At 38.0% G+C, this 16,991-nt stretch overlaps 1 protein-coding gene across 3 annotated transcripts in view; it reads right to left on the bottom strand.

Moving 5' to 3' along the window:
- Positions 1-16,991, bottom strand: part of PCDH11X (protocadherin 11 X-linked) — a 493,261-nt gene that overhangs the window by 128,790 nt on the left and 347,480 nt on the right. For all 3 annotated transcript variants that reach the window (XM_030497708.1, XM_030497710.1, XM_030497709.1), the window contains one exon: positions 7,888-8,086. In XM_030497708.1, coding sequence (XP_030353568.1) covers positions 7,888-8,086 — 199 coding nt within the window. The remainder of the gene's footprint in view (positions 1-7,887; positions 8,087-16,991) is intronic.

Here is a 16,991-nt window from a genome sequence, read left to right as displayed (position 1 = left end):
AGTCAAGAAGAACATTAGATGACATTCACAAACATGTTATTATCGCCTGAATTACTTCATCCCAGTATGTAGTCTAGAAAATCCAAAAGAGATTCCCCATTGATTTTCCCCATCAATTCCCAATGATTTTGCATGAAATTATATAGCGCATTTTAGAAAACTTGCTTTTATCTTACTTGTCTTTGAACAGTAGAAAATACACATTAAGGCATCATATTCTGGTATCAACAACAAATCATAGAATCACAGAATCGCAGAGTACCAACCAGGCTGGAAGGGACCTCAAGGATCATCTGGTCCAACATTTCTTGGCAAAAGCACAGTCTAGACAAGGTGGGCCAGCACCCTGTCCAGCTGAAGCTTGAAAGTATCCAATGTAGGAGAATCCGTGACTTCCCTGGGGAGATTACTCCAATGACTGCTTGTTCTCATTGTGAAACATTTTCCCCTTGTGTCCAAACAAAATCTCCCCAGGAGTAACTTGTGCCCATTATTGCCCCTTGCCTTTTCCTTGTAAAAAGGGAGTCTCTGTCTTCTTTGTAGGTACCTTTTAAATACCAGGACATGGTGATAAGGTCTCCCCTATCTAAAATTTACTTTTAGAAGAAATTCTAGAGAGTGCTCCTTATTCACAGAAAGTATAGGATTTTCAAACGCAGAGTCTGCGTTTGCAGTGCTGTTTGACTGATAGGGTCCAAGCGGTACAATCTTTTTGCTTTTGCACTTTTTCATGTAATTCGCTTTGTCCAGTTTTGCCCCCGTGTGTCAGCTGCCTTAATAACTCTTAAGTCAGGCACTCAGGGATCAAATTACCAAGTCATGGAATTATTTCTGAATATGCAATCTGTATCCTCTTAGGTACAAGTAAAAATCCGCTTGCAAAAGCCACTCATTTGTATCATTGTAAATTCACCTCTCCAGTCTGACCTCTTCCCCCCTCTCCAATCTCCAGTCATCAACAAATCAAGAATATCATAATGTTTTGTTTTATAGCAGTGTCTGTTGGCTTGCTTCACTCTATCTGCTTATGAGTAGAAAGTTATTTTATTTTAGAAACAAATAGCTAAAACATCTGGAAAATCCACACAATTGTCAGCCCTGTGACATTCAATGCCCTCAAACATATGCCATGCAGATATAACGTTGCACTTCTAAAGGAGATGTACTTTAAAATGTGAATGTTGAGCACATCCTGATTTTGATCTCTGCCAGTTCCCCCATCTTTTAAATCAAACAGCCACTTAATGATTGCTGCGGTGGTTTATATATCTGTGATTCATGGGCACGCTCTCAGGAGGTCATCAGAAAGGCTGGCATTTCACAAAGTGGTACAGTACCGTAGTCAGCCATTACACTCTCCCACCTACGTACAAGCTAATTTGATTAAAGGTAGAAGATCAATCAAACTCTATTGCTTCAGAAAGATTAATTACCTCAGCACTTTCTGAATTAATTATTAGTGTTCAGCTGTGGGGATAGAAAAACCCAATACAGTAGAAGTAAAAGGACCCAGTGGGCAGATGTGGTAGACTGGGATGTATTTTAGCCCAAGATTTATTATCTTTAACTAATGACAGTGTCTTCCTTTTTTTACTTAAATTAGACCTAAGTGCTATAGTGTGTTTATAACTCAGCAACAACAGAACTAAAATATTACTGTTACATTTCAACCTTAGTGTGGAACTGAAAGCACACAAGGAATTCAGAAATGAAATGGCCATTTAAAAAAAAAGCCTCCCTATGTGCTGGCAAACACTCCTAGCCCCAGTTTCCAGACAAGGAACAAGATGCATAAAACTTCATAGTTTTACTTTTTCTTGTGCCCCAGCATGAGGGCTGAAGTCCGGCAGCTAGAGCTGTCTTACTGAAGATGTTTAAAGAGTGTATTTCAGCAACTGCAGAGTTTCAGATTATCAGACAAGTCAGCATGGCAAAAACTGCAGCCATTTTCCCCAGGGAGAGCAAGCTCCCTATCTTCAGCTGTCTGCCGTCAGTGTGCAGCACTGACCCTTTCTTCTTCACAACATCAATGAGATTTACAGGACCCTGCAAGCCATCATTAGGGAAAGCCTCTCGTTGTGCCTGTGACAGGCCGGGCTGCCAGCGTGGCTCCCCGCCAGCGCCGGTGATCAGCAGCAGCAGGGCGAAGCTCCCGGTGGGGTGATGCAGCCAGCCTGGTATCCAGCCTGAGACTGGAACTGGAAGCCAAGGGCTAACGCAGCACTGAGACTCAGCAAACACCCTCACTGACAGCTTTTATATTACCAACACAGAAAAGGGACCTCTTGGATTACATACTAGATTTGCTTCTATTACAGAGGGCAATTTATTTACCCTCTCGTAAATTTATCAAGCTTCTTTTTCAAATCAGATAGTAGTCTCATTCCCTGCTTATGTGCTTCCTCACTGATATTGTTTGAAATCCCCAAATTTCTGGCCTTGGCTCATTTATAGACAGCACCAGTTCATTCGCCTGTGAAGCAACCCAGTGTTTCATGCTGGCCCCCATTCTCTGCTCTTACTTGAGAGCAGTCCTAATCCCCAGCCAGCATTTACCTTGCAGTTTAAACAAGCCAATATTAATTCCTTATTCTGTATATATAGGCATTCCATTCCCTTGTTATTAATAATATTTCTTTATGCCTGCTTCTCTCATGAGTTCACCTTCCTTTAATGTGGGAAGCCAACACTATTTGTAATAGGCCAGTTGTGGTATCGTCAGTGTCTTGGGGTTTTTTCCTCTTCCCCCCCCGCCCCCCCCTAGGAGTAACCTAGGATTTTTTCACAATCACATTAGGTACTGGTGATTTATAGTTTATCTTTGTAATACTCAGTTGTTTTTTTTCTTTATGTCATCTTCAGCTGGTGATTTATATACTAGTTACAACCGTTCCTATGAGAAAGACTCTCAACTATTAGATTTCACCCCACTGCTATTACTCCAAATCCTTAACAAAATCCAATTCTTCTGTCATACACACCTCCTCCTCTATTTTCAGTGATGCTTGGCTTTGAGATAGCAGAATATTTCATTGACACATTCCTGCTTTTAATGCCAAAATCATTAATGAAGATAATGATGAAGATATTTCCATTCTTGTATTAATCTGTGTCTTTTCCTTCTTAATTACTCATGCTCCACCTTAATGTCATAATAATAGTTATTAGTTCTTAAATCTATATAGACTAACTATGCATGTATTACCCAATATTAAAAATACATGTCATTGAAGTGAGATAATAGAGCTAATCTAGTACTATTCTTGTGAAGCCCATGATACATTTATAGTTTTATCTTTACATGTATCTATCTTTCTGGTAAATGTTCTCCAGTGGCAAAGCCTGACTGAGTACTTCTTTTTCCTTGACACCTCATCTCTTAGAATTACAGAAAAATAAGGAAAACACTATGAGTTTTGATATCCTGGTAGGAAGATTATCTCCTCTCCTCCACATGAATGCACTGAACTTGCTCTGACTTTTACTTCCATTATCATCATTCTTCATCAGCCTGTCTTTGCTCTCATCAACATCATCCTTATCAAAAATTAAGGCAAGGTGAAAGTGTTCTTTTAATTTTGGAGAAGAAACATACTATCTTTAATCATGAACAGATGTCATCCTTGCTGCAAACCTCCTTCTTATGTGGCCAAATACCATAGATTACAGTCTTAATTCTTCTTAAGACTAATTCTCTTGAAGTCTGATGATCACTTAAAGCCCGCATAAGCTTTGCACCAGCTACTCAGTCCCTTACTTGCTGTCCATAACTAGTGCACCATGTAACAAATAGAACTGGGGAACCGATCTGTTTAAAAATAACTTTTCCCCCCCTTAGATCAGGTTGAACACATCTGAATTCTTCTATCCAGTTCACCCAAGCAGCTCTACAATTGCTTGTGCTGCCACAAAAGAAGGAGTGATTAGGAGATCCAAACAAGCAGCCACAGAAGTCTGTACCAACACCAGCTCAAAGCAACCATGAAACTACAGTGCCTATCAGCTCATCTTTTGGCATTCCTTCCTTAGCTCTACACCTTCTGATGTTCAAGACAACTTTCTTGGCTTATTAGTCACTAATTCATGTTAAATATCCTTATGGACACCCCCTCTCCTTAAGACGCCAGCTTTCTCCTCTTCAAACCCCTGACATCTCAGTGTGATTTGTCTCGTTAACCGGTCCTTTAAGTTTCAACCAGCTTTGTTTATACTTTCATTTTATTTATACAACATAATTACAATTATTTAATTGCAGATTACTTCCAGGGTTTCTGTTTGGTATTTTGATTGATTGATTGGGATTTTTTGTTGTTGTTGGTTTTGCTTCCCCCCAAAGTTGCAATCATATTCCTCTTACTCTGCCCAATTTCTCAGTTGAACTGGGCATATTCCACCTTCTCCAAACAAGTAAGAAAAATAGTTTTATTCTCTAGAGGGGAAAAAAAAAGCCAGATTATTTTGATAAGGCTATAAAACCAAGTGAAGCATGAACATTTGTCATTAATATGTCACATGTATTAAATAACCAAGCATAACATTTACCTTTCAACCCCCTTTGGTCAACATTACTGCTTACAGCCACTACGAATCCTTAGCATAGGGAATTATTGGAGCATCCTTGTTAGCTTGAGCAATTTATGAGCAGAAAATATATGAATACCACATACATTAGTGCTGTTACTTAAGGATAATGTTTCTACAAACCTACATACATTATTATATTAGTATTTACTTAGTGTGACAGTTTATTGGCATCTCTTCCTTATGATGCACCTAACACACTGCACATTATGCTTTTTTTGAGGAGGTAACTAAAGTAAGAGAAGACAAATCATTTTAAATAGCCTATTTCTAATTTTAATTAGTACAGTCAATTAATTTAAAGGTGTGCATAGAAATTGCTCATATTTTTCTAGCCACTATTTTTTTACTGTTATTCTTTCCCCCTTGCTTCAGTTCTATATTGGATATGAATTTGCAAGGCTTCCTCTCACCAATATTTCTCAGCTTTTTTTATTTTCAGTTGTGGTCATCTTTTGCAGTGTTGTGTAATATATGCTTCGCTATTGCTAATAAATGGTACGTTTCCAAAATACAATAATTTCCATTATTAGAGAACCAAAGGAAACCAAAGAACTGTATTCAGGAAAAACAAGAGGGAGACAACACTTGAATATATCCCTGAGTGATGTGGCATCCTGTCGTCAGCTTTCACAAGCTACTTAACATCTCAGTAGGCTCTAGACTTTATTGAAGTTGTTTCATCCCAACTCTATGTCTCCTTGGTAGGCAAAGTTGAACTAAATTACCATCAGATGATTAATCAGGCTTAATGACAATGTTTCAGATTAAGACAGGTCGGATATTAAAGATCTTGAGAGAGAATGAAGGCCATGCTTATTCCGTTATATGAATTCTACTCAGATTATCTGACCACATATTTCTTTCTCTTTTCACATTAACAACATTTTGGTCCATGAAACAACAACAGAAATACTTTGAATATATCATGCCACTCCAAATTAGATGAAAAAAGCAACAATCAAAGATCTTGTGTGACATGGTTTAGTGTGTGGTGTCCCTGCCCATGGCAGGGGGGTTGGAACTAGATGATCTTAAGGTCCTTCCCAACCCTAACTATTCTATGATTCTATAACTAGCAGCACCTTTGTAGAGAAAACTACCAATTCAGAATGGTTTTCACTATTTCACTATTAACTGTGTCATGCATGCACAAGTGAACAAAACGAAGCTCAGGCTGAGTGATCTCATGTATCAGCACGCAAGATATTTTGGTGCCTTACCTACAGAAAGTCACTTTCCAGCAGTATACTGAATAAAAATATGGTGTGGGTCTTCCCCCTCATTTTTTACTTACATGTATAAGAGCATATACCAACATCTATTTATATCTGCTTTTTTTTCTGCCACCAGCTGCTGCCGTTAATATAAGCATAAAACACCAAAAAGGACTGCAAACTGCGCTTTCCACACTGTAAGCATCACGCTGTATTGTGTCAATTAAACTGTTTCAATAAGATACGAGTTAGAACAGCAAAAAATCTTCACATAACATAAATGCTAATTAAACTGTGATGTCGGGTTTAAAACTGAACTGTCAGGTAATTAAGACAGGTGATGAAAGTTTTTTCAACTTCACACTTGAAAAGACATCAGACATCTGCTTATTCTCCAGTGTTATGTGCCAATGATATTCAGATGTCAAAGCTGTATTACTTTTAGGGCAACATTCTAGAAGAGTCATGATCCATAGTTCTTCCGAAATTGCAAAAATTGAGCTCAAAAAGCACTGAGCCTATTTGTAAAAGGCAAGACGGGATCCACACACCTGTTTTAACAACTCCTCATATACCAGGTCCTGTCCCATGCTTTCTGCATGAGAGGACCCAAATGCTGATTTCACATACATCGTGCTCACCTCAGCAAAGCATAAATATCAGAGTTACAGATAACAAAAGAGATCTGGCAAACAAGTTCAGATCATGAGTATGCATAGCAAAAGCAGCAAACGATACATATATAACTTGATATTTTCTTTGTTTGGGGGTATGTCTGTAGCCCTTTAGAGCCTCATTCTGTGAAGAATTCAGTTTGACTGCCTACACTATTCTTAAGGGTATAATACAGCCTTGAATATATAAATACAAACAAAAGCAAACAATGAATAATGTTTTCAATCCAACATGCAAAACCTCTGATGGTTCTTGTCAGCTGTCTATCAACTCAGAAAAAAACCCCCAAAATTCTGGCATTATTTCAGAAACCATAAAATTTTTAAAAGTCTGAAACTGAGGTTCCCCAGTTAATAGCTTATGAACTTAAAGAAAAAGAGAGAATGGACCTCATCCCTGCAGACAAGCCCCTCAAGACTCCAGACTCAGGCAGCACAAGGCAAAGGCAGCAAGGTGATTTTCAATAGCCAGGCTGAATGTGTCAACCAGCTCTGAGTCAGAGGTAATGCTCTCTGTTGGATGCTGTGTTTGTCAGTGCAAAGATGTAACTACCTTCTCACACAGAGCTATTTCAAGTGCATAGGACTTACTAATTCATTCATCATGATACACTAAGGCAGCTGAAATACACCTTTCGGGCCAAGTTTTGCCCAGAACAGATGTATTTTCAAATCACTTATTAAGCTGCTAACAAGCCCTTAGAGGCTTACACACATTCAGGTGTCTCTTTATCAATGGCACAGTTCAATTTAATCCAGATAAAGAGCCCCTGGATAATTAACAGTTAACTAAAGTACAGTGGGGTCTCCAACTGGCTATCACATCATGGTAGAGAAAGCAAAAACCAGCCAGTATCCATAGCTTTAGCATGGTCCTGAGCTCATATTGATTTTGCTTAACTGTTTTCAGTATCATGAGAAGCCAGTGATAACTGCAGAAACAAGATGACAAACTTTTTGGAGATTATTATTACTACATGCCATAGCTGCTCTCAAAAGAGAAATTAAGAAACCCTTGTTTCTGGAGACTGCAGTGTCTTTACAGATCTACTCATCATCCAGAAGTCCTTCCTGTTAAAAGTAACTACAACGCGCAGTAGCGTTGGATAGGGAAACATTAAAAAGCGTAAAGTCCCTCAGCACAGTATTTATGACTGTAAGGGCAACAGTGTTAACCTCATCAGAAAACTCCTGTGTATAGCACAGCAGATCTATAAAAATACCAGGTCATCCATAAACTCTGTACAGCTCCAGAGTGTTTAATTTCCAGCGGTCAGACTTCACATTTTTAGAAATATGGGGCGCCCTTGGCCATATTAAAATCAATGTTTGGTTTTAATAATTGCTGGAAAGAGAAGCCCACTTTTGATACTCCAATGATTTAACAACTGAGATGACCAGAGCTCATCACTTACTGGACTCCGGGTCTGAGTTGCCATCTCCTTCTGTCCGGCTGTTGGGTGAAGCTTGTTCATAGTACTCCTCCTGAGGGAAGCCGAGGGGCAGAGGGTGCGATGTGCTAGCACCGCTCGTGGGTTCGTGGTCTCCAAGCCCACTGTCACTGCAGCTTTCCTGGGAGCCATCTGGTAGGTGAAACGTGACACGGCGCTGAGGCTACAAGGAAGGAAGAAAATTATATGGTTTCCACTACAGTATCAGTAATTGCTTAATGCAACCAATTTAGGAAATGTATTATTTCAGTTATCTGCTGAAGACACATTATCTGGAGTTGTGCACAATTTCAGGCTTTCATGAACAGCAGCCTGCTTTCAAACCCGCTCCACCTGACAGCACTGCTTTCTTCTGGTTTTTAAAAATGTAAGCCCTGATGCAAAATGAAAGACACCTCAAACTAAAGAGATTCTGTCAGACTTCATAAGTCTTTGGATGCCTTTTGTATACTGACTTGGAGATTTCAATCACTTTTTGAGGCTCAATTTATTTCACTGCTCAGTTTACTAGTTTTCAAAAAACATTTTCTTTCCCATTAAAAGCTGCTCCACACTTTTGGGCCTAAAAAATGTGACACACTCCTAATGTTGCTGGATTCTTCTAAGGCAGAAGAAAGAACAAACAATAACAAACCTTATGTACTGAAAACAATTTTAATAAATTTTGCACAGCCATGAAACTAATGACTTAAAAGTAGATTCCACTACTCTCCTTCAGATATCGCATTACGACCCCTTTGATTTCTGTTATACCACAGACCTGTATCTCAACTATAAAAGGCTGGAAGCTGGAAAACAGAGAGCTGAGGAGAGAAAGTGTCACAGCACTGCTGTGGAAGGAAGGGCCAGGTGAAAGGAAGAACCTGATGCCTCAGGGATAGGACAGCATTTTCATCGCCTAAGTGACTCTGTGTGATTTAGGAGTTGAATAACAGAAATGTAAATCTGTTCCAGTATTAAAAGAAAATAGGAAAAAAAAAAAAATAAAAATAAGCAGCTCTCCTGCTCATTTCCATGTGTCTTATTTCTATGTGTTTTGGAAGCATGAAAATTCAAAAAAACCTAAAATAACAATTCAAAATGTTCTTAGCTTGATGTTATTCAAAATTCCATTTGAAAGGCAACACAAAACTTTCCAGTTCCAGAACTCCTGGGATTAGTAAAAACTGGAGATCAGATTTTTTTATGCAATTGTGCAAAAGTAAATATATACTGTGTTTATAATAGAGCAGATGTTGTCAGAGGTCCCTAGATATTTGGTTCCTAAAGGTGATGTATATAACCATCAGTTATATTACATTTTTGCTAAGAAGTGAAGTTCCTCTACTTTTCAAAATCCCTTTTCATCATTGTGACGTTATTACATATGCCCACAGACAGCTGCTGTACAGTGTGGTACAGCCAAGAAAATGGCAAGATCAACTTTACATATGCAATTCCTGACAGATGTGAGTGAAAACCCTTAAAAGCTAGCAGTAAGAAATTCATGGCTTTCCTAGAAAATCTGTTCTAGTGCTTCACCATTGCTAATGGAGAGGTTTTCTCCTAATGTCTAACCTGCCTCTTTCTTGTTACAAAATAAATCACTTCTTCAGTCCCATCCATCATGGTCTGGTTATTCCCACTCATCTTTTTGGCATTTGGCACTTTAGCCTACTTCAGAATAAACAGACCTTATTATTTCAATCTGTTGTGTGCCTTCTGATATCTCTTACTGCTCCCCCCTGCACACACGCTCACACATGCCTGCCTGTGCATGGCTCAAAACTCATTACAGAGCTTCAGCTGAGATCTTTAAAGAGTGGAGTAGAGCAGAAGGATCATTTTACATCTCCTGCAGGCTCCACTACTGCTTTGCCTTTTTCATGGCAGCATAACGCATTTTCCTTGCCAACCACCATAATGCCCAGCTCCTTTTCTAATGGTCTTTAGCTAGTTGTCCCCTTTCTGGTTATTGCCACTGATTGCTGGATTTGAAGTGCAGCACTTTGCATTCATTCTTCCTGCCATTCTGTTTTTCCAGATGATTTCATCTGTTTATCATCAAGTACATTTGCCTTGAAGTTCCTGGTTTCCTGTTTACCAAATCTGCAGATTTTAGACCCTCTCTCATTTGGCACATCTTTAAGAAAAATTGGAATAGATCAAGCCAAGACATCAGCTGAGCTCTGAAAACCTGAATACAGAATGACTTCCCATCCCACAGGATGGAATGGGATAAGACATCCCTCCTATGACTGCAGGAGAAGCCTTACAGCCCACTGGAGAAAAATTCAGATGGTGAAAGATTCCCAGTGAACACCCCCACATCCCTCCATGCATTTGCGATGTCACCAGAAGAATGTTATCTGTCTGTGGCTGCTCCCAGGGCAACCTGGAAGGCTGGCTGGGGCAGTGGCCCTGCTCCTCCATCACCTCTCTGATCCTTTTCCCACCACAAAGATACAAGGAGTGCCTCTGCACAGCCCAAAGAACAGAAGGATCCACAGAAATTACTAGTATGACTTATCCTATTCTACCTTTTCACTGCCAGTTGCCTCTCAGAGCCCTATTCTTATCATCGGTCTCAGTTGACTTTTATGTGAAAAACTAAATAACTAAAGTTTTGTGGAGTTGATCCAGTGAAAATATTCCTGCAATGTTACTGATTTGCTCCCTGCACATAGAACTGCACCAAGCTTGCACAGATGTGTAGCTACAGCATGTAGAAATGGAATATATTACTACTTTGGTCTTTAAATGAGTCTGCTATTCACAGTATCTATGAAAAATCAACTTTCATTGCATGAACTGTTTGTAAAACCTCTGTGTATTTTGTGAGGTTTACATTGCCTTCATGCTGTCTCGTGTTGTGCATGTGCTGTTTGGTACTCATGCTGGGTTGGATTTTCTCATCTCCAAGCTACTAGTGAACCTTAAGAATAAAAAATTCTTAAAATGTTATTAATCCAAGTTTTAGTTTCAGATACCAGTATCAGCTTTTGCAAATGGCTGGGAATACAATGGTTACTATTATGTATGACTGGGATGCACCAAGTGTAAATAAGTGAATGTTTCTTCTCACATTTTGTCATCAAAATACAGCAAAAGTTCTTAACCAGATGACAGTAAAGGAGACCAGAAAGACATCAATCCTTTTTTTAGACTGCCTGGCCCAGTGAGAAAAGCCAAAAAGCCACCTTCCAGAAAACATTCCCAAATTTTAACTAACTCTCACATTCAGTAAAAAAATGCAAATATTTAGTTACATAAATAGAGATGTTATTAGTCCAAAAGATAAAAACCAGACAACGTAAAATAAACCAGCATCAGGTAAAGGCTCATGATTTTAATTTGATAGTGTTCCTGAATATGTCACACCTGATACTGCTGATGACAGAGCTCTTACAGAAGAATTCATCAAGATGAAAAAGCCCCAGCTATTTCTCTGCATGGCAGTGCTGCCATTTTCTTAATTCATGCAGCATCAGACAATAATCTGGAACAAGTAATTCTAATAAAATTTTGCTAAAAGCTGGGACTTATCTTCTGTCACAATTCTTTTGGAAATTTCCTCCTTGAGGCATTTAAATTTCAATTTATAAGATTACAAAATATCCCCAGACTCCAGCTGCTTTCTCTTTATCTCCAAAGGGAGTTTGCACCGATAGTAACAGAATAACAAGGATTATGGTCTGTTTTATTTATTTGACAGACAGTAAGTATATTTTTTCAAAAAGAGAGAAGTCCAAGCAAGCCCATTATGGATTCGTAGTGGATTCTGAAAATGCTGATGTAGGAATTTGTAATACAGACAATTAGACTGATAGGGGAAAATGAAGTGAAAATGTAAGGAAAGACGTACAGTAGTATATAGTTTCTCTGACAAATTCAACAATATTAAATTACTCTTTATTGGTATGAAAAAAAGAATTTTGCTCCCAGAGATGTCACGAGCCCAGACACAAATCCTGTCAGAGGTCTCGTACGGCATCCATTGCATTTTGCAAAGGCAGTCTGTGTCTGGAGGGATCAAATTATCTCAGAAAGCCGCAAACCTTTTACTCTCATTATTGAAATTTATATGAAGACTGATCAAAGCCCCAAACTATTCTGTGTTCAATCTTTCACTACAATAATTAGACTGTGGCAGTGGGAATAATAAAAGATGAGTCTAAGTAAATAGCTTTGGATACACTGAAGGGATGATTTCTGGAATTATACACCAGGGGTTAGCCAATTTATAATCAAAAACGAAAAAAAGGTAATAGAAAAAGCAGCAGATATCAACTGAGGAACATTAAACTATTAACCTTATTATCTTCATTCACTGAAGCAAATTAATATCCTTTTAAAAGGAGATCATAAAGAAAAAACATTACTGTTTAATTTATGTTGAATTAATTATATTATTTAGATGATAATTCTGATTTAAAACAGACCTTATTTAGGATATGCTGTAAGACAGCACAGAAGTAGAAGAACAGGACTACTCCAACAGTTTTTTCTCCACTATTAACAGTCAGTGAATGAAGGAGTAGTAAAAAATATTTTCTTAAGTTGCTATTAATATTTATATCTTAGTTGCTTATTTCTCTCAAATGCCAGGAAAGTATGAAATGCATGCTTTAAATAACCAGACAACTATCTCCAGTAACGATCAGTACTTTCAGTTGTTAAAGAAAATCCTTAATCAAACTATGATTTCCAGTTCAAATCTTTTCATACTCAACTATCACCTTTTGTTCCAAAACAACAATCTTGTGTTCCATATGCTTCACTTGAGACACACAGGACCCAGCTACTATCAATGTAAAGTTCTCAGAATAACACGAAAACAAATTGCCTGAATTTGGAGGATCCAACTACAAATCCAATGGGAAACACTTTGAAACTCAGGAAAGACAAGCCAGCATTTCCATTTTCCCTTTCCCTAGGCTTAGTTATGTACAGCACAGCTATTATGGTCCAAACAGGTTCTACCAATTGTTTCATAAGTCTGTATTTCACATACTTATTGCAGCTCTGTCCCGGAACCAATCAATTTAGGCTAAATGAAATGTATTGCTCAAACTCAATTAAAGCTCCACCAACACTTAACTCCAGATTTGGGATGCCACATGGATTCACCACTGCACTGCTGATTCTGAAGCTTTATAGCCAACGATCCAAAGCGCACAATCACTCACTAATCACTATCTATTTCACCTGAAAAGGGAGGGCTCTCAACCTCGAGGAGTTCCCTTGGACAATGTCCTGGCCCGAGGGGGTTGTCCCCGGCTGCACATTGCTGCTCCAAGGAGGACCGACTCCAGATGGCTGCCCGAGGGGATCCTTTTATACCCAGGTCAGATCTGAGCTGTGGTCAAATGTGGTCACATAGCCCTCCATCGGCTCAGGACTCACCTTCCTGCCCCTGCACCCGCCAGCGCCCCCTGTGTGGGGGGACAAGAGCTGCACATGTGGGAGCTCTCCCAGGCTTCTGCCTGTGGGGGGAAGCTTTGGTGGGCTTTGGTCAGGGCGGCTGTAGCTTCCATAAGCTCAGAACACTAAATATAAAATGTTATTATGCCATCTTGACTACTTTGTATTGAACAAAATACATAAATGTAGCTAATTACCCTTTTCCACTCAAATTTCAGAAGGCCAAGCTCAGTGGACATTAAAATCAGTATTTTCCCTATCTCACGTGAAAAAGAAAGATCCCCAACTACTGCCAATATAGCAACTGCCATCTCATACAGATCAAGCTTGTTGAGCAAGTCCTTCTATTTGCTGAACAAGTTCAGCAGTATCACCTACTGTCTCATCTTTACTGATTGCATCCCTTTCAGCTTCTGATTTGCTATGCTTGTTAAATCAAACAGACCTACTAGTTTTCCAGTTTACCATATTTACCCTTTTAAATATTGACAAAACATTACATTTTCAGCTATATAAAACTTCAGCAAGCCAATGCAATCCTTTTACATTCTTGTTAGAAATTTATCTAGTCCTACTGACTTAATAAGACTAACGTTAATAACTGGTATCTTGCATCCTCACTAATTACTAATGGAAAATACATGACGAGAAAGCTTTGATAACTAACTTTACTTTTCCTCACTGTAATTAACAATCTAACTGTTCCATAGTAGTATGAGATATGCAAGTAGTTCTAGGCTTTCATTTACTACTGATTTAAATAACTCCTCCCACTTCAATTTATTTAGATGCAGGAAGCGTAATCGATTAATTTCAAAAAGGCAAGTAAAAGCTTGGTTGACTGTCCAGACAACTGCAAATTCAATGTGGATGATTATCCTGGACCTATTTGTAGTTTTTCAATGAAAGAAGTACTACCTCCACAACAAAAGAGGGAATAGACAGTGCCTCTTTACCTGCTCAAATGGAAATTACTTAAAATTGACAGATCTTGTAGTTGGATTCACTCACACAAAGAGTTGGCTCTAGTGATGAGAAACAATCTTGCAAGGCTATCTTGTAATTCTACCATGCTCACTTACTCAGGGTGCCTTTTTAGAATTACACTTACATGGCCCCAACAGGCATTTCTTGCAAGCATGTAAAGAAACTGCACCTAACTGATAAGCAAAAAAGTAATCTATTTCAGCTATTGGCTATTACAAAAAAGTAATTCTGTGAAACCCTTTTTCAGGTGGGTAAGCAAATGAAAATTGTTTTAACACCACCTGCTTTAAGAAGCAACTTTTCACTGATGCCATTTTTCACTAAAGTTACTAGAAGCAAAGCCGATACTCCCATCTTTCTCCTGTGGCCCAGTGGTCATGGAACAAACTCACTAGCCAAATCATCGCTGAACAAAAACATTATAAACCTGGAACTTCACAAATTTCTGATTAACAACCTCAATGGGTATTTATTTCCAGACTCTAATCCTCGTACCAAAGCGTATATCTCATATGACATTTCCCAGCAACATTTAACAATTAAATTGTATTTTCTGAGCTTCTTGAAATAACAACAAAGAACTGAAATAAAAAGCAAATAAACCTGCAAATAACATTTAAAGCATGTCAAACATTTTATTTCGCTTTTGAAAGGCAGTTATTGTATGCTAGATGTCAAAATGAAAGCTGAAAGCATGCTTTTTAAAGTTTAATTCATGTTAAGTCTTCAATTTGACATGTGATTAAATAAAAATTACACACGAAAGTTGCACTATGGCTGTGCTGTTGCTAAGGCTGAGAAATAAGAAAGTATCAATTCTGATTTTTTTTAATATGTTCTTCACTTTCCAGGTTATCATCTTTGATGTTATTATCTCGAATGCCTGATTTCTGATAGCAAAGCCATTTTAGTTAAAAGAACATAATCACAAACAATAATAGAGAAACATTTTAGTAATATTTGACATCACTTCTGACTGCTGGCCCAACAGCATGGATCCTTTTTAGCGGAAATATTGATTGGGTATTATTACCATTGCGAATGTTTCTTTTAAAAGCAACACTATTGCTTACCTAGTGTTTTTGTGTCAATACTGAAATAGAGCAGAATTTATACTTCCATACATGTAACATAGCACCCTAGGTCTAATTCCATTCTGTTAATTTACACATTTCACTCGTGTAAATTTACACATAAAACAGATTTCATAGATAAATAGATTTCATCTTTCTTCATGAGTAAGGTATAGATTTATGGAATAATAAATGTTGTTCCAATGAATAACTCTCTGACCTCCAGCCCCTACTTTAGCATCACAGCAGTCAAGGCTAAGCCATTAAGTCCAAGCATGATGAAGTTGTTATAGCTATAGAGACCTGGAAGAAATCTCAAGAACCTGATTCAATTTCCATTTGTGATTTTTTTCTACTCAGTTTTTCATGTAAAGGTCAAATCTTTCTGAAGCAATACACATGCGTATAACTTCACAAGCCATCACAAGTATTCACTTGAAGAAGCTTCAAAATGTGCCTTCATCATTTCTAACTAATAAATGGAGCTATTCTTATCAGCGCTTCCCAGAAAAAGAGTCTTTCATCTAATTTTGGTTCCTTGGGTTGAAAGTGTACTGAAGTCAGAAGAAAAACACAGACACATACTTTTAATAAGACGTACTCAAGGAGTATTCTTAAATACTATGGCACAAGTAGTTGTGTATCACTTCAGCTTTATTTCACCCTGTAAAATAAACCTTGTCTCCACAGAACTTTTTCCTGCAGATGTGGATAGCATATCAGAGTGGAATGACATGGAATAACCTTATGTTTGAAATTGATATATGTAGCTGTTGAATGTGAATTCGTGTTGTTATGGTTAAAAATAAGGTTCGCGAATTAGGGCTGAGAGGAAGTCTGCAGTGTAAGCTTAGAACCTGAAGAGGTTGAGGTAGCTCTTGAATAAAGAGAAATAAATAAATGCAGATTTCCTCAATTTCTTCTAGAAAAAAAAAACAAAACACCACAATATTTTTGGATCCAAAGGTTTCTAAGCTACATTTTCGCCAATTTTTATATCATTCACAGTAGCCCTCAAAAACTGTGGAGACCACTCTTTGCTCCTGCCCCCCGGGGAGCAGCCAGCCCTTGCTACACCATGACATAGTAGAGCAGCAGGTTTCTTGCAATATTTCCCTAAGAAGAAATCACTGTTTCCATAGCTTATACTAGCAGGGTGATAATGAGTAAGTTTTTAGCTGTTATTTACAGTAGAACACATGACATATTCAAAATTACTAAAGTGAGTTGAGCTACATGCTACTAACACATTCTTAAATGGATATCTGAAATATTTATTTGCAAATGGGAAAAATTCTACAAATTGAAGTGCTGTATTGTATCACTGATACTATCCTTCACTCCTACAGAGTGATGTCTCTGCAATTGTCCTTTCAGATAATCAGAATATATAACTGTCTTTCAGAATTCACCACTTGTGTAATTTCAGTAAGGCAAAATATAGAGTCATTAGCCTTCCCTTGTTCCTTAAATCTTTCTGGCTTATTTCCATATTCAGTGCAGCCATTCTTTAGGACTATTAAGATTACTTACTCATCTTTCTTTACAGAGCAAAATATACAATACAAATTACTTAATTAATGCAGCATATGTTAGTTTGCATAA

Source organism: Strigops habroptila, chromosome 9 (assembly GCF_004027225.2).
Source record: "Strigops habroptila isolate Jane chromosome 9, bStrHab1.2.pri, whole genome shotgun sequence".
NCBI classification, from domain to species: domain Eukaryota; kingdom Metazoa; phylum Chordata; class Aves; order Psittaciformes; family Psittacidae; genus Strigops; species Strigops habroptila.
The sequence above is the reverse complement of the archived record's forward strand: the minus strand, read 5'-3'. Positions and strand labels throughout refer to the sequence as shown.